The 21,214-nt window shown below is 48.6% G+C and overlaps 2 protein-coding genes across 6 annotated transcripts in view; one reads left to right on the forward strand and one right to left on the reverse strand.

Moving 5' to 3' along the window:
- Window positions 1–479: 479 nt before the first annotated feature.
- On the reverse strand, window positions 480–21,090 carry Comt (catechol-O-methyltransferase). Of its 4 annotated transcripts, none has more exons than XM_055610317.1 (5): window positions 20,893–21,090; window positions 5,697–5,882; window positions 5,092–5,285; window positions 4,642–4,773; window positions 480–1,489 (listed from the first exon to the last, which is right to left on the reverse strand). In XM_055610317.1, exons 1-5 carry the CDS (start codon window positions 20,984–20,986, stop codon window positions 1,289–1,291), a joined length of 807 nt encoding a protein of 268 aa, XP_055466292.1. In that variant the 5' UTR covers window positions 20,987–21,090; the 3' UTR covers window positions 480–1,288. The 4 variants fall into 4 exon arrangements, with proteins under 4 accessions (XP_055466292.1, XP_055466293.1, XP_055466295.1 ...); XM_055610318.1 differs by having other exon boundaries at window positions 5,697–5,961; window positions 20,893–20,972; XM_055610320.1 differs by lacking the exon at window positions 480–1,489 and adding an exon at window positions 2,004–2,176.
- Window positions 21,014–21,214, forward strand: part of Txnrd2 (thioredoxin reductase 2) — a 46,849-nt gene continuing 46,648 nt past the window's right edge. For both annotated transcript variants that reach the window (XM_055610311.1, XM_055610312.1), the window contains exon 1: window positions 21,014–21,181. In XM_055610311.1, the coding sequence (XP_055466286.1) occupies window positions 21,079–21,181 (103 nt within the window). In that variant the 5' untranslated portion in view covers window positions 21,014–21,078. The remainder of the gene's footprint in view (window positions 21,182–21,214) is intronic.

Here is a 21,214-nt window from a genome sequence, read left to right on the forward strand (position 1 = left end):
AGGGAGGCTCCCCACTGCCCTGCGCAGGCTTCCTACTTGTCTACTGGCTCTTGTTGGCACCCTCAGTCTAGGAGGGGTGTGCTGGATGACCGATCTGGGCACGGGGGGGGGGGATGGGGGAACCAGCCCAGATGGAGTTGATCGTTGTGTTTGGCCGAGATGGGCCCCTACTGAGGCCCTGAAGAGGTGGGGGTGCGGGGTTAGGGCAACTGTAATAATGGGCTGATGCTTCCTCAGCAGTGGGTGCCTGGCAGTCATGCACCTGTGGCCTGAGCCCACTTCCTCCTCTGTAGGCCAGGAAGTAGGACCGAGAGACTGTTTCTCCTGAGTGTCACAAAGGGTAGAGAGCAACAGCTCCCTGTGTCATGGGCCATACCCCCTAATCCCAACCTGCCTGCTTAGTCCGAGACAGGTGCAAAGGCTGTCTGCCTGTCCAGTGTTATGCAGTGTGGTAGTTGAGAAGAATAACTCAGGGCATCTCTTGTATCCAAATATTTAGATCTTTAATTTTTTTTTTTAATAATATAAAAGAGGTTACAACACTTTTTAAGACAAGAGTCTGTGTAGCCCTGGCTGTCCTAGAACTCAACATGTAGACCAGGCTAGCCTTGAGCCCAGATCTGGCTGCCTCTGCCTCCTGGATGCTAGGATTAAAGGCATGCACGACTACAGCTGGAAAGTTTATGACTCATTGTTATTTTTAATCTATTTAATTTTATGTGTGTTGGCGTGTGGGTGTTAGACCCCCCCCCCGAAACTGAAGTTACAGTTGTGAGCTGCCATGTGGATGCTAGGAAATGAACGCAGGTCCTCTGGAGGAACCACCCATGCTCTTAACCACTAAGCCCCATGACTCATTCATAAGATGAAATGTGGTATGAGTTGCTGGTGACAGTACTGTCTCTGAGGTGCTGCCATTTGGTGACAACCAAACGGTATCTGGGTGTTTTCAATTTCCTGACTTCTAGCTGTTCACACCATCAGGATGACACCTGCTCTGATTGTTTTGAAATCTCAATTTCTGTTGTTTGATGCTGAGGATTAACCTTGAGGCCTCTGCACGCTGGGCAGGCACTGTGAGCAACTGCACCTCTAGCCTCAATGTAGCCTTTTATCCACAGGTGCCTTCCAGGTTTACTGTGGTGGTTCTGCAGTGAGCTCACTACCTTTAAAATGTGTGTGTGTGCAACAATCTGGAGCCACAGCCCTGGAGGGCAGGTTCCAGAAGCATAGAAGGGGTCAGTGTGAGTCATCTTACAGACGGAAGCTTGGAAGGGAAGCTGGGTGGTCAAGACTTTGCAGGGCTGCTTGGACCCTTGTAGATTGCCTTCTCCATGCCGTCTACTACGTTCAAGTACTCCAGGTATGAGCTGTAGTGTGTGCACTCAAAGCTGCCGCTCCCCCTCACATACTCCAGGAAGTTAGGGGTGCCCGGGAGGATGACATTGTCAGCTAGGAGCACTGTCCCCTTGCGCAACAGGCCACATTCCTGCAGGGACAGACAGTCAGGGTCAGGAATGTTTGACAAACACAGTGCAATAGGAGGGGAGGGCAGGGAGCGCGGGGCACTGCTCCCCCATTGGAGCCACTTCAAACTGCTATCCATTCTCCCTGTATCCATTCCCAGCCCTACGGGGCCATGTGGGCTACACAGTGAACGTTTGGAGGTTGGCTGGGTGGAAGAGATGGGGCCAGAAGGCCAGATCCCCTCCAACACTCTATGCCAAGAATATGGGATCTTCACCAACACCCCTGCCCTTCAAGATCCACCTAGGGCAGGGAAGACAGTAGGTGCTGGGCTCTGAGCAGGGCCTCTGGGACCCTGAGGCAGAACCTGTGGTTGAGAGAAACCCCACATTTAGGGTGCCTGTCTATCCCCTCTGGGAAGTGTGTCTGCTGATTACGTATTAATAACTGAAATGACTGACAAGAGATGGTGTCTTGGGGGGGAGGGGGAAGGGGGAAGAAGAGAGGGGAGAGCCAGGAAGCGAGACACCTGAATATCTCATTTGAAGGTTGCCCAGGAGGCTCAGAGGGTTGTTTTTAATGTAATCATGAAACAAAGCAGTTGTGTCTGGTGGGGTCACATCTGCAGCCTCAGCAGCCAGGAGGCTGAGGCTCCCGGCTACCCTGGCCTACAAAAGACGCTTGTCTTCAAACGCATAAAGAAAGCAACCTAAAAATGAAAAGTAAAACCCAGTAAGTAGCCTGGGCTGAAGTGTAACTCAGTGGGAGGAGCCTAGCAGGTGTGATCCAAGGGTCTATTTCCAGCACCACACACACAAACATAAAAACGCCTCATTATCCTAATGCCCCACACTGAAGACTACAGCAGTGCTGTAGTCTCAACAGTCGTTCAGGGCTCCAGCTAGTCCTAGTGGCTATGGAGGTGGATGGTGATCTCCAGCCTGTGGGCTCTCAGCGAGCTGAGGAACTCTCAGGCTGGCTGGCAAATCCAGGGGATAGTCTCTCACACTACAATGTGAATGAGTCTCACTATGATCATGACATACTCTGGCTTAGGAGAACTAAGAACGTCATGTCAGCACTGGTTGGAAAGACCTCATTGAAGAACTGCTCTGGAGGAAGAAGACATCTGCCCAATCCAGAGAGGGCCCTGCAGTTCAGGGTAGGAAAGGAACAAGAGGAGCAGGGAGTTCCTAGGCTCAGCCAGGGGCCTGGAGACATGGAGAGCCACATGATGACTGTAAGACTAGTGACATGAGACATAAAACTTCCTGATTGCATCCTGACAGCAAGGCATGCACTTCTGGAGGTGCTGGGGAGCCGCTGCCCTTCGGGAAGCATGCCTTGCCGGAGGACAGTGCCTGCCCTACCTGTATTCAGATACCTGTATTCAGAGCCTCCTGAAAGACCTCTCTGACCATCCAGGGGATTACAGGTGAGCGTGCACTGGTGCCTGAGCAGCTGTGCTAAGGGGACAGTAGAGTACAGAATGCTGTGGGTAAGATGTCTGCCTCCAACAGATGATCCTCCTGCCTCCAAGTACTGAGACTGTCCGTGTGTACCGCTAAGCCTGGTGGTGAAGTAGTTTTAGTTGTGAACACCAATATTTCTTTTTTTAAAAAGATTTATTTATTATTTATATAGTATTCTGCCTCCATGTGTCCCTGCAGGCCAGAAGATGGCACCAGATCTCACTATAGATGGTTGTGAGCCACTGTGTGGTTGCTGGGAATTGAACTCAGGACCTTGGGAAGAACAGACAGTGCTCTTAACCTCTGAGCCATCTCTCCAGCCTGTGAACACCAATCTTAAAGGTGCTTCCTCAGGGTTCAATTTCCTGCAACCATACATTGAAAAAAAAAAAAAAAAAAAAGTGCACCCATTCCTGATGTATTCTTTTCTTTTGGAGCTAATTGTCAGCTTTGAGCAGCAGAGCTAAAAACTGTTAGTTTCCTAGTTACTGAACAGCAATATTTGCTTTTCTAAAAGGAGACCTGTAATTACCACACACAGAAAGCTGCAGAGCCCCATTCCCTATGCTGTGGTCGGCTCTCCTGCCCAGGTGGAGCCTGACTGCTCAGCTGTCCTCTGCCCTCAGTAGGGAACCTCATGTTCACAAAGTCTGCCAGGGATGGGCCCTTGTCCGAGCCAGCTTCGCATGGTTGGCCTGGCCTGCTGGTCTCCTTTCTATCCCCTGACTGCATGCCCTCTTGGTAGAAACAGAATCTCTGGTACGACTTCTTGGCCCAGGAATATTCTTGCCTCCCACGCTGTGCTCACTACTTCGAAAATAATTTGAGGAACCTCTAAAATAACCTCCCCACTCACCCTGTCTATGCCTCCACAAGGTCAACAAAAATCCTATTAGATGCTAGGACTCATCTCCCATCATGTAGAGCTCGTGCCTGACTTTGCCTTTGTGCCCTTATATTCACCAGAGCTGTCTGAATCATGCCTAGGACACAGTGGCCCTGTCCTACCCCTGGCCTTGCTGGCAGATTCTCTCACATTCTGGACCCGACTATACATGGCAGGGTGTCCAACTCTTGAGACAGCTGTGGCTGGTCAACACCACATGGACAGCCCCATGTTGGCTGTGGAAATCTGTGAGGAGACCCAGTAAATAAAGACCAAGGAGCCACTCCATGTCCCTCTGCTGGCCACCAAAGCAGGACAAGGTAATATACCCTTAAGCTCTAGTCACTTGTGAGTGAGAATGGCTTCTTCAGTCAGAGCAGGGGGTTCCTACTAGGTGAAGCTGGCTGAGCAGCAGTGCCAAGGGCTGAAAGGGCCTAGGGAGAGTGGAGTGTTGTGCTTCCTGAGAAAGATCCAGAACATGCCTGCATTCCTGCAGCCAGCGCCAGTTGACCCCAGTCACACCGTACGGCAGCAGTTCCACCCCCTTAGGTACTCTGCTCTGTGTTCTTCAGGCCCACGTGTTCTGATCTCTGATGCCCACCCCACTCCCTAGCAGCACCCTGCTTTCAGTGCCTGGCATCCTACCGAGAACCCCTTCCCTTCCATCTCTACTTGCCACAGGGCCTTATAGCCCACTGGACTGGCAGACTGTTCCTGGGCCTCCCTCAGCAGGGCTCTTCAGGGAGGCCAAGGCCCAGTGACCGAAGGAGTGACAGCACAGAAGCCATCCCACTGAGCAGGGACAGTTTGGCTTACCTGCAGGAGATGTGTGTCTGGTAGGTAGCGGTCTTTCCAGTGGTCAAGAAAGACCATATCTAACGTGTCCACATTGTACTTCTTCTTCAGCTGGGGGATGAGGTCCTGGGATGCCCCGAGGAGGATGGTGACCTGGAACAGTGTTATGTCAGTGCTGTTCCCACAGGATGTGCAGAAGCCTGCCTGGCCCTCCACCTGTGTGTACATCTCTTTGGGGCTCTGGAGAGGAATCTGCACCGTATAGTCTCTCCGAGTTCAGCCCTGGAAGTTGCATGCTTTGTAGGGATAGGTCAGTAAAACTGTGTCTCTTACCTGCTGGGGTTCCTCCCTTGACTCTAAGGGCCCAGACATGGCAGGTGCTTAGTGACTGACCCAGGACCTACCTCATCCTCCCCTACTGCCTGCCCAGCTCTCCCTACAATGGCTGCCACACTGGTTACAGGGCCATACCTTGTCCTGCATGCCTGCAAAGTCCAGCATTTGCTGGGTGATGGCAGCATAGTCAGGGTTCATCTCCATGGTGAGAAGCCTGCCTCCAGGTGGCAGCAGGCGGGCCATTCGCACGGCTGAGTAGCCACAATAAGCTCCTAGCTCCAGCACCAGCGAGGGGCTGTACTCCCGAATCACTGCATCCATAATTTGGCCTGGAGGGTGGTGAGGAGGATATAAGTGCAGGTAGAAAGAGGGGAACCCCATCCCCAATTCTGGGCCTCACCCCTCTCCAGACTGGTAACATTCCCACTCTTCTCATGTTTCTAACCTGAAACGTTTTTATCCCCCTGTTGCTTCTGACCTGCTGAGACAGGGCCTCTGCCTCCTGATACCCCAGAGGATCCACTGTATACACCCTTGCAGAGTCCTCCGGGCCTTTGCACACATAGAGACCCTTCTCGTCCACCTACCTAGCTCCTTCAAGTGTAAATGTTATGGTCTCCAAGGGGGCTAGACAGGAGCAAGGCCCACAATTCCCACCCTCTTTAACAGGCTTTTCTGCAACAACTGCCATACGCAGGGTCCCCATTTCTAGGCCATTGCCTGCAGGCTGGGCCACCTACCTTTCGTGGCACCCACATTCATGGCCCACTCCTTCTGTGAGCAGTAGGCATCGATGGCCTCCAGGACGCTCTGGGGGTCTCCAGGCTTTGCGTGCTGCTTCACATGGCGCAGGATGCGCTGCTCCTTTGTGTCACCCATGAGCAGGTCGTAGACTGGCTGCTGTACGTTCTCAAACCAGAAGATAGCTACAGAGCCCCAGCCCAGGCGTTGCAGGAGCAGGAAGAGAGCCAACAGGAGACCCAGTGAGATGACAGCCAATAGCATCTGCAGGGAGCAGGGTAGACAGACTTTGTGTCCTATGCCCTTCCTACTTCACCCACCCTGTACTTAGCTCCATGCACCATTGGTCCCTTGTGCTAAAGGAGGTCCAAGGTTCAGAGACTAAACCCACATGACTTGGTGCCTCACTGAATCAGCCACGTGAGACTGTGGCTGGTCAGAGGAGGTGCATGTGTGCCTCTTGGAGTCCTGTGTAGAGGACTGAGGCATGGTCCCCAAGCCACAGTGCTTTTTCCAGGAAGAAAGGTCTCATCTTACACTAAACTAGCATTCTGATTGTTTCAGGCTGAAAGAGGAAGTGTGTGTGTGCGTAGGATGTGCACCTATTTGTTCCTATGTGGGTTGGCAGAATGTGAAGATTTCCTGGGAGGGGCTCCTCTAACACCAAGACGGAAAAATAGCCTTTATTAAGCAGAGACTGTTAATGGGGCTGGGACCTGAATGAATGATCTTGTTGGGGTGACCCTCATCTTCCAAATGGCTTCACAGCCTCCACAGATCACCAAATGATATTCCTAAGAATATCATTCTTAGAATTCAATAAGAATTCACAAGCCAGAGAGCTGTGTCCTATGTTTCCGTACAAAACTATCATTCTTTGCCTCAGACAGTAGGAAAGCTGTGGCCCTTGTTCTATATTTTCTTTTGGTTATGGAGGGAACTCTGGGTGTGTGGTGTAAGCTAACCTCCATTATCAGCCCCTGTTTTCTTGAGCCAGACTATATAGCCCAGGCTGGTCTTGAACTCATAATCTTCCTGAGGGTTGGGATTAAGGTATGCACCATGTCCAATGTTTTTTGTTCATTTCTCTGGGCCACATCTCCTTGTGGAAATCTCTGGGGCTATGCAAAATTAGTAAGATATATGAGCTCTACTCTTGCTCAGAAGCCTTGTAGTGACTGACTTACTTGGCTGAAGACCCACAAAGGAGCTAAGTGAGATACCGGGACCTCTTCCGATTGCGGTAAGGAACAGCTGTAGATTCCAGATCCTCCAAAAGCACACAAGGGTTGGGTGAGCTGAATGCTATAGTGTTTACCTAGCACACATAAGGGCCCGAGTTCCGTCTGCAGCACAAGGTGTGAGTGAATAAGCAAGAAGCCCAGGATCTAACTGGCAAAGCTCACCAGAGTTCCCACAGCTGACACTGGGCAGAGATCAGTAAATTCATAGCAAAAGCTTGTGAGTTCACGCCAGCGACCCTAAGACTGAAAATACATAAGGAACTAGGGATCCTTCCACCAAAGACTGTGGCCATTTTCAGTTCCTTTCAGGACAGTGTGCTGGTGACCACACAGAACCTGATCTAGGCTGGAAAGTCTGTGAAAGAATCTCAAGAGGAGGGGGTCCAAGCCCTAGGTGTGATGGCTATTTCACAACAGTCTCAGGAGAGAACAGAGAGACCTGAAAACCGAGGCTTCGTAGCACACATGTTCACGGAGCTTATTTCCACAAGTGCTCACATGGTTTCAGGTCCGCATGTATGCTGGGCCTGAACGCACACTCACCCACAGGCTTCCCTCAGTCATGTGACCTCATATCCAAGCACTTGCCCTTATAATCTGTAGGAAGGCCTGGACTCCTTTTATTGAGCTGAGGAGACATAAAAATTATATGAAATTCTAAGGAACTCAGTTTGGCCTTTGGCCAATTTTTTGACAGAAACTGGCCTATAAATGACCAAGGTCCAGTTATTTTAGCACTTTCCCAGTCAGAGTGTAGGTATCACTCAGAAGACACCCCAGCCAGGGACCCTGTTGTCACATGTTCCTTGGGAGAAGCTGAAGAAAGAGTTTTGATCAGGCCATAGCTCCCACCCCCACACACCAACAGCTAGTTACAGAGCACATGTAAGCCCACAGGACACTACCCAGGGGAACAATGGCCCTTGTGACCATTATGCCACTTACCAGTAAAGGCCACGAGTGGGCGCAGCAAAGTGGGAAAGGTGCCAGAACCCGGCTGAGAGGCTGAGTGCCAGGATTGCTGGCATATACCTGACATGAAAGGCTGAGTGCCAGGATTGCTGGCATATACCTGACTCCGGCTTTATTTTACCCCTTTCTTATGGCTTAGATTTCCTAATGTGCTTGGGTGTCTTAGTTTATGCTATCCATTATCATCACTAGAAGTAGCATTGCAGTGGTGAGACAATGAGCTATATTGTTCATCTGTTTCTCTCCTTCTCTCTCTCTTTCTCCCTCATCCATCAATCCATCAATCTCTCTCTCCCTCATCCATCAATCCATTCATCCATCCATCTAAAAATCCAGTTAGGGAGGTAGCTCAGGAGATTGCCTAACATGACAGGCTGGGCAGTACAATCAAGAGTTTGAGGTCAGCAAACTCTTGATGTTGGTACATTACATATATATGTATAGATTATATATACACATTAATATATAGTTAAGCCAGGCAGTGTTGGTGCATGCCTTTAATCCCAGCTCTTGGGAGACAGAGGCAGGTGGACATCTGAGTGCAAGGCCAGCCTGGTCTTCAGAGTGAGTTCCAGGATAGCCAGGGCTTCACAGAGAAACCCTGTCTTGAAAAACCAATAAATAGATAGGTAGATAAACATTTAATATATAGCAACTCTATCAGTTTTGTTCTTCTAGAAATCCTTAAATAATACAGCCCCCACTTCCTCTCAAAAGTCTTGCCCCCTGTTTGGTGGGGGGGGGGGTGTTCCCTAGAGTGCAGGCCTGCTTTGTGCAGCTGTGAGGAGCAGGTGGAGACATGCCTACCTGGCCATGGGAAAAGGGGGCAGATCCATACTTACTTGGCCACTGAGAGCAACTGCCAGACTCAAGCAGTCTTCCTAGGGTTTTTGCAGAACAAAAGAACTTGCAAGTGAGAAAGTATTTGTGGAAGTGCATGCCTGTACTCCCAGCACTCAGAACTGGGTGGGCTACAGTGCAGCCTGTTTCTCAAAAACCAGAAAATCTGAAGTGAGGAAATGGAAGCAATAAGAACTGGGGTAGCTCCAGGGTCTTACAACTCCATTAAAAGATGAAACGGCTCCTGTCATCTGGAGTCTGTGTGGACCACAGCTCTGAGTTCTACTCTGCAGACTCCTGGAATCCACTGTTCAGGAGTTCTGGGCAAGGGCCAGGCTCTGCAGATCACACATTTAGCTGATCAGGAGAGCAGAAAACTGGAGTGGAACGTCAGCAACTGAGCTGGAATGGAAGACCTGCTGGTGGTAACCCTGTTAATACTAAAGCTTTAAGACTCTCAGAACCCAGATCAGTCTACCGACTTAATATAACCTTTACCAAAATCTCAAGGGCATTTTTTTTCAGTAGAGAAGTCTATGCTAAGCTTTACTGAATCTCCAAGAAGTATAAACAACCAAATTAATCTTGAGAAAGAAGTACAAAGGTGAAAGACTTAATTTCTTATTTAAAACTAACTACAAAGCTACAGTAATTAAAACATTGTGGTAAGCCAGTTTGGTACTATGAATATCTGTAATCCCAGTACTCAAGAGTTTGAAGAAGATCATGAGTTTGAGGCCAGCCTGGGCCATACTAGATTGCCTCAAATCAATCAATCAAATCAATAAAAATTTAAAAAAAGTAAAAGAGGCTTCAGGGCTTGGGTGTAGCTCTGTGGTAGAATGCTTGTCCAACATAACATGCACAGTGTTTAAAAACTAGGGCACAGGAAGAGGCTGGGATGCAGGTCAGTTGGCAGAGCGCTTGCCTGGCCTAGCCCTGGGTTCCAGCCCCACACCAGTTTAGCATGCTGGCACACTGCTATGATCCTAACATCCAGGAGATGAAGACTGGTAGGTCAGAAGTTCAAGATCATCCTTGGGAGTTCAAGGACAGCCTGGAAACAGAAGATCCTGTCTCAAAAGCCTTTCGCTAAAGAGTCTGAACATCGTTAGTTACTGAGGAAATGCCTATCAAAGCCATGTGGGAAAGAGTATCTCACCATCACTGAAATGGCTTATTTCTGGGGTGAAACACCGGGGATTGCACACAAGGCTTCACTGAGCTACATTGCCAGCCACTTATTTTGAGACAAGCTGTCATTAAGTTGTCCAGCTGGCCTTGAGTTTACAATCTTCCTGCCTCCAGCTCCCAAGTATCTGGGTTACAGGCCTGTACCACCAGGCCTGATTTTTTTTTCTATTTTAAAGTAAGACAGTAAAGTTGGTAAAAATATGAAAAAAATTGAAACCCTTGTATCCTGCTGAGGTGAAAACTGCTGGAAAGTTTTATGGTCCCACAGAGGCTATCCAAAGAATCACCATGTGTCAGAGCTGTGTAGCCAGACCCGAGAGCAGTCCTCAGACACTTGTCTACTCTTGTTCCTGGCAGCGTGACTCACAGTAGCCCACACATGGAAGCAACCCCAAGGTTCTCCATGCTGAAGATCTTAGGCAGCCAGGGCATTCTGCAGTGAGTGTGTGCTGCTGGGGTGAAGGAGGCACCAATGAATGCTACAGCACAATGGGCCCCATGTGCAAAATCATCCAGACACAGAACAGCAAATACCACAGGACTGCAAGCTGATTGCCTCTGGGGCTGGAGGGAGAGGGAGAGGGAATTCAATGGGTACACAGTTACAATGGGGAATGGTTAGAAAGTTCTGGCAAAACTTACACAATATTGTGAACGCCCGTTGTACCTGAGAAATGGCCAAGCCTGATGGTTTCATCCTAAAGTTATTTACAAACGTGCCAGAAGGTGGACTGAGGGGACGTTAATCATCTGCTAATTGCACAAGCATAAAGGCTGTTTACTCTGAATCCTGAGCTGGGTGTAGCTCAAACAGTGGGTGTTTGGCACCTGTGCCCAGCACATCTGAAACACACAAGTTCCTGGACGTGAGAACTTCGATCTAGGTGCTAAACTGCTGGAACCCGAGGCCACACAACCTGAGTGTGCACACGGGCAAACACACACAGATCTGGGTTAGAACCCTCACTGTTAGAAACGACTGACCACTGACTTTGGGGTAGTTCAGGGAGAAGGAAGCTGAGTGAGACAGTTACCCTTCAGAATGAGCTTTATTAAAAGAGAGCCTCAGGGTGGGGGGGGGTGAAATGAGAGCACTGTGAGAACAATGGGAGATGGCTTCAAGTGGAAGAGGAAAAAGCCATCCCCTACAGCATGGGATAGGGGTTGGGGGGAGACATCTCTGACTTTTATAGCTTTTCAGGGGGTGGAGAGGAGTCAGTCTACCTTAGCTTCTGTGATTCCAGGCTCCACTGAACCAGGGCTGCAAGGCCCCAGCAGGGCTTTTGAATTACTCTGGCTGAGAGGGAGAAGGGGGGGAGAGAAAGGAAAAAAAAAAAAAAAAAAAACAGGAAAGGAGGGGAGGAAAGGGAGGGAGAGAAGACTGAGCTTGGCGGTGCACAACTGTGGTACCAAAACACAGAAAGGAGGTTGAGAGTCAGTGAGGCCAGCTTGGGTTGCACAGTGAGACCTGTCTCAAAAGCCCCAGGACTACACAGAACTTTGGCTTAAAAACAACAACAAAAAGCAAAAAACCAGGTAGAGGCCACTTGTCCCCATGGTAGCCTCTAGGCACCACCTCCACCCCAACCTAGAATCATCTAAGCTGGCTTTATCATTACCGTCCTGGGGTGGCTCATTAGGCCTGATTACCTATATCTTGGATGGGTTCTCTGTGCTTCTTGGGCATGACTGTGGCTAGCAGGTGCCAGTGCTATGACTGCTGGGGCAGGATAAGCTGTACAGAGGGCCTGTACAGCTGAACAGAGCTGTACAGAGAACAGAGGGCCATTAGCTCACACAGGGTCTGGCTTTGAGAAGAAAGTAGAAGGCGGCAGTGCCCTGCCCTGGGGCTGTAGGCTTTGAAGAGCCGCACCTGGGCATGAATATGATTACAGCCTCCGCAATCGCTAGCCAAACTGGTACATAGCCCTTGTGAAAACCTTTAGCCAAACTCTATTGCTGCCCTCAGGTACACTGCCAGACTTCATAAGCCTTTTTTGTTGTTGTTGTATTTTCTGATGCTTGCGAAAGCCAGCAGGAGGGCAGCCTGCCCACAGAGATGGCTCTTCCTATCCATTCCAGTTGCCATGCAGATCTACAGCTGTCTGCACCCTTTGCTCTGCAGGCAAGAGTAGCCAGCAACAGGCAATCCTGTGGCCTGTCTTTCATTCATACAAGGTTTTGTTTACAAAACTCAATAGGCCGTATCTGATTTTCTCAGGTGTCATAGGGTACCCCCATCTTCCTCTGCAGACTGGAGAAATGATAGATTCTGTGTGGTGGGTCTGAGACAGATGGGGGTGGGGAGAGACATTGCTGACAGTGTCAGGCTCCCTGCTGTGGAGGGCTGAAGGCCACAGTGTCAAAGCTTTTGGACTTTTGTTAGCTTTCCAGGTTTTCAGAAGCTTAGTAGGGTATCCATTAACACAAGATACAAGAAGAGCCAGAATCCAGGGTATGGTGTCTCTGCTCCTGGCTTCCCTGTATCATCATGCCCTAGCCTGGATATGAGCCCTAACTAAGTGTCCTTCATCATGCCCGATGCTGACTGCTAAAGTCCATCCCTGAGAACCTCTCCAGTCTCTCCAGGATGAAGGAGTCCTGTCTTGGTGCCCTGATCAGCAGGTTCCAGGTAGTGCCCTTCCCAGCCTTCTGGGGGAGCTGTGTGCATAGTTGGGCTCCTTTGTTTCATTGCTAGTGCTAGTTTCTGCCACCTGTCCTCTTCATATCTGATCTGTCTCTTTCTCTGAGTTGCCAGGTTCCTTTGAGTCTTTCAGGACCAGACCACCTTGGCTGAAACAGACTAGGAACAAACCTGAACTTAGTTCCTAGATGGCTCAAAGTGATACCCTTAGGATGGCCCTAGTCCCATGTAGCATCTTCTTGAGAAAACCCAGGCTGGCAGACAAATGTTCCATGTGCTGCAGCCAACACCTGAAGACAAGACTTTCATCTCCCAGCCTTGGTGACTTGTGCAGGGCCTAGCCAGACTTTTCATCTCCCCTTGCCCCCTCCTCTTTACAGTGCTGGGCAGGGACAGAACCCAGGACTTTGTAAGTTCTACCATTGAGCCACCCCACCTAGGAGCACAAATGTCATAAGCCCCAAACAGGTTCCCATGAACCAACTCTTCTTCCTGCTTCCAGAGCATTTCCATTTCCCAACTCTGCTCAAGCCGGAGTTCTACCTTACTACATTTTCCTCTGTGCAGGTTTCATGTAGACCAGGCTGGCTTCAAACAAGCTACTTTAAAACTCATCCTCTTGCCTCTGGGATTCCAGGCATGTCACCATGCACTGCCCTGCCTAGCCTTATGCAGCATCCAGCGGAGCTGTGCCTATAGAGCCAGGACTCACACTGGCTAGTCCCATTACTGGCCTGCTCACTAGACCTGAGAGACCTTCAGGTCCAAGGCTTCAAACAAACACCCACCCATGATGAGGATACTGTTCCCCCTCACTCACTGGGAGCTCCTGGCCTTCCTTCCTCTCTGGCTAAAGGTTCCAAGTGGCAACTTAATTCTTGGTTTTGAGGTTGGAAGCTTGTCTTCCTCCCTACTTGTAAGTTCCTTCTGCTGTCACTGTTTGCTCCTATCTCTCCATGGGTGCTTCTCAGCAGGCTGGGACATGCCTATCTCAAGTCTACACTGTCACCACTAAGTCAGCACAGAAACCACCATGATGTAACCACCATCCAGTCCCCTTTTCTACTGATGTTACTGTCAGGTACTAAGTGAAGCTCCAGTGGCCTGGGGAAAGTTAAGATTTCACCCTTCCCCACAACTGTCTTCTAGGTGGTGCCTCCCCTACCATTAACCTCACTCCAGTTTCCTTCATTTGTGGGGAGGACGCTAGAATGGAACCCAGAGCCCTGCACACACGAGCAGGCACAGACACTGAGCCATGTCCCAGTCTTTGCCTCACACTTCCACTGCTCAGGTCTTTCCCTGGGCACCCTAGCATCATCTTATAGGTTCCCTTTCAAGTCCGAGCTTGACTCCTATCCATGCCACCAGACAGGGCCGGCCCTCAGTACTCCTGCCACTCTTAAGACTTGAAACCCCTCACCCTCACAGGGGTTCTAAGGATTCAAGGATCCACCAGAGCAACCACCTGAAGCTGAATAAGACAAACAAGCTGGAGGGCTGGGATGCAATTCACATGTACCATGTACACAGCCTGTCTGGGACCCTGGACTCCATCCCCAGTGCCTAGGTTGCATGTATACAGGGAGTGACTCTATGCATGCAAGGCAGACACTGTCTTTCCTCGATTGCTTTCTACACTTATTTATTTATTTATTGGTTTTTCAAGACAGTGTTTCTGGGTAGCTTTGGCTGACCACCTCACAGCAATTTGTCTGCCCCTGCCTCCCAAGTGCTGGGGCTAAAGGCTTGTGCCATCATGACCAGACTTTTTTTGTTTGTTTGTTTGTTTGTTTGTTTGTTTGTTTTAAAGCAGGGTCTCTTCCTGAACGTTTCCAAACAGCTGGACTGTCTGTCCAGTGAGCTCTGGGGATAAACCTATCACTACCTCATCACTGGAAATGCAGATGTGTACCATTTTGCCCATGTTTTGTTTGTTTGTTTGTTTCTTTGGTTGGTTTGGTTATTTGACACAGGGTTTCTCTATGTAGCCCTGGCTGTCCTGGAACTCTCTATGTAGACTAGGCTGGCTTTGAACTCACAGAGATCTTTCACCTGCTTCTGCTTCCTGAGTGTGCCACCATGTCTTGCCATTCTGCCCATGTTCTACATGGGTTCTGACACTCTGCACTCAGGTCCTCATAAAGGCATGACAAGCACAATGCCCATCGGGCCATCTTCCCTGGCTTTCTTCCCTTTTGGAGACAGGGCCTCAAATAGTCTAGGCTGTTCTTAAACTTCCTAGTAGCTAATGATGACCTTCTGATCCTCCTGCCACCACCTCCTCAGTGTTGGAGTTTCAGATGCTCGATACCTCCCTTTCTCTCTCTACACTGGGCCGGATATGTAACTGTCTGCTAGGTAATAGAAACCTGATATCTTTGAATTAGATATTTTTAGATATACAGAATGACTAAAAAGTTTGTACCTAATTAATAAGTCAATAAACATATTCTGTCCACATTAAAAAAAAAATGTGCCAGGGCTGGGCGTATTGATGCACACCTTTAATCCCAGCACTTGGGAGACAGAGGCAGGCAGATCTCTGTGAGTTTAAGATCATCCTGGTCTCCATAACAAGTTCCAGGACAGCCAGGGCTACATAAAGAGACCCTGCCTCAACAAACAAACAAACAAACAAACAAACAAACAAACAAACAACAAAGGTGCCAGGAGCTGGGGAGATGGCTCAGTCAGTAAAATGCTTTCTGTGTAGGCATGAGGACCTGAGGTTAATTCTCAGAATCCATGTAAAAACCAGGCATCGTGGAGTAGCTTGCAGTCTGGGGAGGATCCTAGACTCACTGGGCAGTCAGCCTGACCTATTTGGTGAGCTTCAAGCCAGTGAGACCTTATTTCAAACATCAAGGTATCTGGTTCTTAAGGAATGACACCCAAGGCTATCCTCTGGCCACATGCACACACATATATGTACACATACATAGATCACCATACATATACCTTTAGAGATTATGAAATGATGAACTCAAGTACTGTATAATCTGCTACATATCCTGGTATGTGATAAACTTGTAATAGTTTACTTCCTAGTTTGTTTTTGTAAGATCCATGTTAATAATGTCTAAATAATATGACTTGAGGACACAGTTTGGAAGACAGGCCAATGCAAGGCTTTCTTAGAGGCTGTGATAAAAGGACAAAGGAACCTAGTTTTGTGTTCTTCTCCTGCCTCTACCTCCTTCAGCAAATCCTACCGATGTGCACCACCACAACCAGCTTGTATTCTTTTCCAGGACCAGGGTGGCAAGGCCTAAACTTGGGCTGGGGCCAGGGACTCAAAGGAGTTAAGGTTTTATTTTCTGGGAACTTGACCTTTAAACCATCTCTCCCCACCCCACCCCACTGAAGAGACTGGTGTAATCAAGGCTGCTGGTGGTCAGGTCTCTGATATCGTTGAGAATCCTGTGTTCCCTTGATTAGCAACTGTTTGATCAGGGACCTGCTGACTTTGTCCCATTGTATGATTGCTAGCTTTCCACTGAAAATAGTACACAAGATGCTGTACTTCTTAATACATAGCTTATACATCCCTCCTAAGCCATCCGTTTTGTCTTCTTTATCTCTGATCCCCTGGTCCTTCCTGGACCCTGTTTGAAGAACAACCTGCTGATTTAGATAAAAAGTCAACACCCGACAATAAGACGATAGGAACAAGGCCTGGAGAGTAGCTCAGTGGTGGTGGTGCATGCCTTTGATCCCAACATTAAAGGAGAAGGGGTAGGATGATCTGTGAGTTCAAGGCCAGTTGGATCTTCATAGTGACCAGAACCTCCGAAAATAAAAAATAAAAATGTCTCAAAAAAAAAAAAAAACAAAATAAAAAATTTTAAATGAATAAAAGATTAAGGCTATGATTAAGCTTTGCCTGCTGTTGTTCAGCACACTGCTTCTCTCTAGAGTTCTATTTTTTATTTGTCGGTTATAAAAAGAAACTGGCTTCTTTTTAGCTATCCATGACTCATAACTATTCAGTAAATTATACTTTGTTAAACTAAATTGAAATACTTATCTTTTTGCACTGTCTAATCCCTCCAAATATCAAACTTACCAAGTACATCCTTTCATGGTAACACTTATTTGCAGAGCTGCAATTAGACTCTGTTCACCCCACCCCCACCCCAGAAGCACAAAATTGGAAACTTCAGATAGTAGCTGTTAACTGGAATGTCCACATTGGAGACCAATTACTCAGAATCAGGTAGCCCCAGAGAGCTTCCAGGAACTAAGTTTGAGTTTATTGAGCCAATGTTTACAAAGACCTCTTGAAAAACCTTGCTGGCTAGGTATGGTAGCATCTGTCACCCTACCATTCTAGAGGCAGAGGCAGGAGGATTGCTGCAAGTTCACAAACCTGGTCTACACAGCAAGCACTAAATTAGCAAGGTACATGGAGAGACCCTGTCTCAGAACAAAACAACTACTCCAAGTTGTGCCTTGAAACAAACAAACCAAACTACAGGGTATGGTGGTATATTAGGAGACAGGTGGATCCTGAGTTTTAGGCCATCTTGGACTACAGAGTGAGTTCTAGGACAGCCAGGGTTATACAGAAAAATCCTGTCTTTAAAAGCCAACAACAACAAATAAATAAACGAAAAGAAAAGCATCTGATCTTATTAGAATTGGCCTGTTTATTCACACCAGTTCAAGTTTTATAACTGTTGGCTTCAGAGGGCCGTAATTCTAAAAGGCCTCTGAAGGATCAGAAGCATCCAAGAATCTGCTGTCAGACCTCCACACGGTGTATATAAATGTGGGTGTACATCGCTCTTATAGAGGTTATCAAAGTACCCTGAGGTTCCTGGGCCTGCCTTAAACGCACAAAGATCTGACTGCTTCTGCTTTCCGAATGCTGAAATTAAAAGTCTGCCCAACTGCAATTCTTTTTAATTTTTATTTATTTATTTAGATTTGTTTTGGCTTTGACACAGGGTTTCTCTATGTAGCCCTGGCTGTTCTGGAAGTCTCTCTATAGACCAGGCTGGCCTTAGGAGATCCACCTACCTCTGTCTCCCGAGTGCTAGGACCATAGGCGTGTGCCAACACCACCAGAATTAGAATTCTTTTTTAAACAAGAATAATCTTGGGCTGCAGTATAGCTAGCTCAGTGGTATAGAGAGGGTTAGCATACACCAAAGCCCAGGGTGCAATCCCTGCACTGCAAAAAGTCAAAATGCTACTCTACTGTTGATCAACATGGGAGGTGATTTTATGTATTTATGTGTCTGTGTGAATGTCATTGTTGGATCTCCTGCTGCTGGAGTTACAGGTGGTGATACGTCATCTGATGTGGGTTCCAGAAAACAGGCCCAGGTCCTCTAGAAGAGCAGTATTTGCTCTTAACCTCTGATCCATCTCTCTAGCACCTAATTTTCTTTCTTTCTTTCTTTCTTTCTTTCTTTCTTTCTTTCTTTCTTTCTGGAAACAGGGTTGGCTGAAAGTCAACAGAGAAGCACAGCACACCTTGGCAGCTTATCAGAGTCTTAATTTCCTTTTGTTCAACTCCTATTACGACAGGTCTCATGGACCCCAGGTTAGGCTTGCCACACAGCCAAGATTGGCCTTGAATTCCTGATCCTTCTGCCTCTACCTCCCAGATGCTATAAGTTCAGACATGGCAACTGCACCCCTCATACCCAGATTTCAGATTCTGATCTTGTTCACTGGCTTTGAGGATTTTGGCTAGGGAGGGAATAGAGTTTTATGTAGCCCAGATTAGCCTCAAACTTGCTATGGAGATGTAGGTGACATTGAATTTCTGACCCTCCTGTTTTACTTTTGGGGTGCTGGAAATATAGACATATCCCAATATGCTTAGTTTTATGAAGTGCTAGGGATTGAACCCAGGGCCTTGTGTGTGCCAGGTGAGCAGTATACCGACTGAGCTACACTCCCCACACTTCGTTCTTCACTTCTAAAGTAAAAAAATCTTAAGCCCTTTATCTTGGGGTCTAATTCATGTTGGCTGAAAGTCGAGAAACTTTAATACAACTGATAAAGCCAAACTTGCTTACAGAAATAGTAGTGTTTTCCTGAAGGTATGGCAAAAGATGTTAAAACAACTAGGGTTGGAAGATCACTCAGTCCCAATTCCTAAACCCACTTAAGGCCAAGCATGGTAATAGTCTGTAATCCCAGTGCTGAGAGATGAGCAGCGGAGAAAGAAGACTCCCCAGAGGCTTGCGGGCCAGCTGCTACAGCCTAAGCAGCAGTAAACAAGACCAAAGACCCTGCCTCACACAAAATGGAAAGTGAGAAGGGCACCACCTTCCCTCTGAACTCCCCATGATCATCGTGGCAGGTATTTGCCCATACTCACACACACCAACATGTACAGAGCCAGGCAAGGTAGCTCACAGATATCAGAAAAATCCTGCCTCAAAAAGCAAAAACACGAAAAAACAAAACAAAAAAATTACATCATAAGACCAACTTACAGCTTCATTTGCAAAAAGAAAATTGTGCCCTCTTTTTTTTTTTTCTTCCCCAAAGACAGGGTCCCATTCTAGAACCCAGACTGGCCTAAAAATCACTATGTAGCACACACTGACATCAAATCCATGATGGCTCTTCTGCTTTTGCCTCCTGAGTGTTGGGACCACAGGTGTTGTGCCAGCGCTCTGCTTAATCATTAAATGTGCTCAGAAATACATCCACACCCTACGTCTGGCCCCAGTATCTGGCTACAACTCTCCGAACTGTTCTCAGATCTTCTCCTTCCTAATTTCTGATCACTTGGAACAAAAGCCTGATAGTGTGGGTCCTCGGTGGGAGCCATGCTTGAAACAGCTGTCTTGTCCCACCAGGATCTGGAAAAGCCCCAAAGGATGAAGCCTGAGAGCAACCTGAAAGAAAATTCAGATTTCAACACACCAAATACCCTGGAGACAACTTTCTGCCTGGAGCAGAGGTTACATGGGCCAGGAAGGACATCCTCTACTGGGTCCATACACAGTTCCAGGAAATGATCATGCCAGAAACCCTTCACCTCCTGCACTCAGAAGACAACCTGGGGAGCCCTTCAGACTGCTCCTCAACTGCATCTAAGGCACTTGGCACCTAGAAATGTGCTCACCACACGCCCACACTCAAACAGTGATTTGCAGCTTACACCAACCTTTATGTGTCTTTTCAAGGATGGTCCTCACAAAACCCTTGCTCCTGCCAGTTAGCAAATACCTTTGTCTTAGTACAACTAGCAAATCTAGTCCTTGTGAGGTGAAAGGTCATGGAAGAAAAAAATGGACTTCTGTTCAGCAGCAAGGATGTCTCCCTCCGGGGAAAAGGGTCCTGTCCTTGAACAAAAAAGGCCAAGCTCCCTTTAAACACTTAAACGTTAACCTCATCTCCGAGAGCTCAAGGCTGCATCTCTAGGTCAACTTTAGACCCCTAGAGTGTCTGCTTGAGAAAATTCAAGATCGTTGAACTCGTTTTCTGCTAGGCCCAGCTTCTGTGGGAGGATGGGAAATAAGTTCCATAAGCCCAGCAGCCAAAACCTGAGGGTCCTGCATAGACCACCCTTCCCTTCCTGGATTTTTTTAAATTGCTCCCTGCACTGACTTCTGCACTCCTTTGTTCCCCTTCAAACCAAACCCACTTGTCAACTCTGCTGTGGGGATGACTCAGCCTGTCCCCTACTTGTCAGCAATTCCTAGGTAAAATCTGCTCCTCCATTAATTATAGTAGTGCTGTTTCTCTGGGACAAGCTTGCCCCCACCCCAAGCCCCTAAAATAGGTTGCATGTGCTTGTAACAGCTGCCACTGTACTGCTAAGGCTTCAATGACCAACAAGAACCCCAAAGTCTCAGGCTGGAAGACTTCCTCCTTCTCTCACATTGCCCCATTGTGAGAGAATCCTGCTCCTGAGCTCTAAACACTGCTTCTCCGCGGGGTAACACATTCTCTTGCAAGGAGAGACCTTTACTAAGCACTCTCAGAGAACACCTGTTGAGAAGATTGCGCAACCACTTCCATCTCCACTGACCAATCCTTGGCCCTGCAACTCTGACCTTAGGGTTCAGACCCCAATCCAAGCACTAAGACCCTCTCATGATGGGCCAGGCCCACCGAAAGATGTATCTCACACCCCAGCACTGGTCGTCAAGCTCTTCTGAGAAGTGTGGAGACCTGCCCCGCTTCAGCGAACCCCAGCTAAGATCAGATCCCTTCACAGGTGTCCACATTCCCCAGCCCGGGCCCGCGCTCCCCTAGGATAGGCCCAGATTCGGGGAACCTTGCCGGGGGACATGTGGGGGGTGGTGAGGAGGGGGGAGGCAATACCCTTCAGCTGGGTCCCAGTGGCGCGGGTGCAGGCTCGGATGCTGGGTCTGAGCTTCCTGCAGTGCAGAAGCGCTTGTAGGAGCACTCGCCTCATCAAGGTCGCGCACAATTCTGGCCCCAAAGCCCGAGGCGGGAACGGCTCAGGCAGCGCTTAGGGCAGCCCGGAGCGTCTGAGGTCCCCGGACCATGGCGGCGATGGCTGTGGCGCTGCGCGGGCCCGGCGCGCGCTTCCGGTCACGGATACAGTGTTTGACACGCGGGACACGGGGCGCGGCGAAGGCAGCGGGAGGTAGGGCGGGGTCGTGGGCGGTGCACGCGGAGA

This window comes from Psammomys obesus, unplaced genomic scaffold (assembly GCF_907164565.1).
Source record: "Psammomys obesus unplaced genomic scaffold, mPsaObe1.curated_primary_1811, whole genome shotgun sequence".
NCBI classification, from domain to species: Eukaryota; Metazoa; Chordata; class Mammalia; order Rodentia; family Muridae; genus Psammomys; species Psammomys obesus.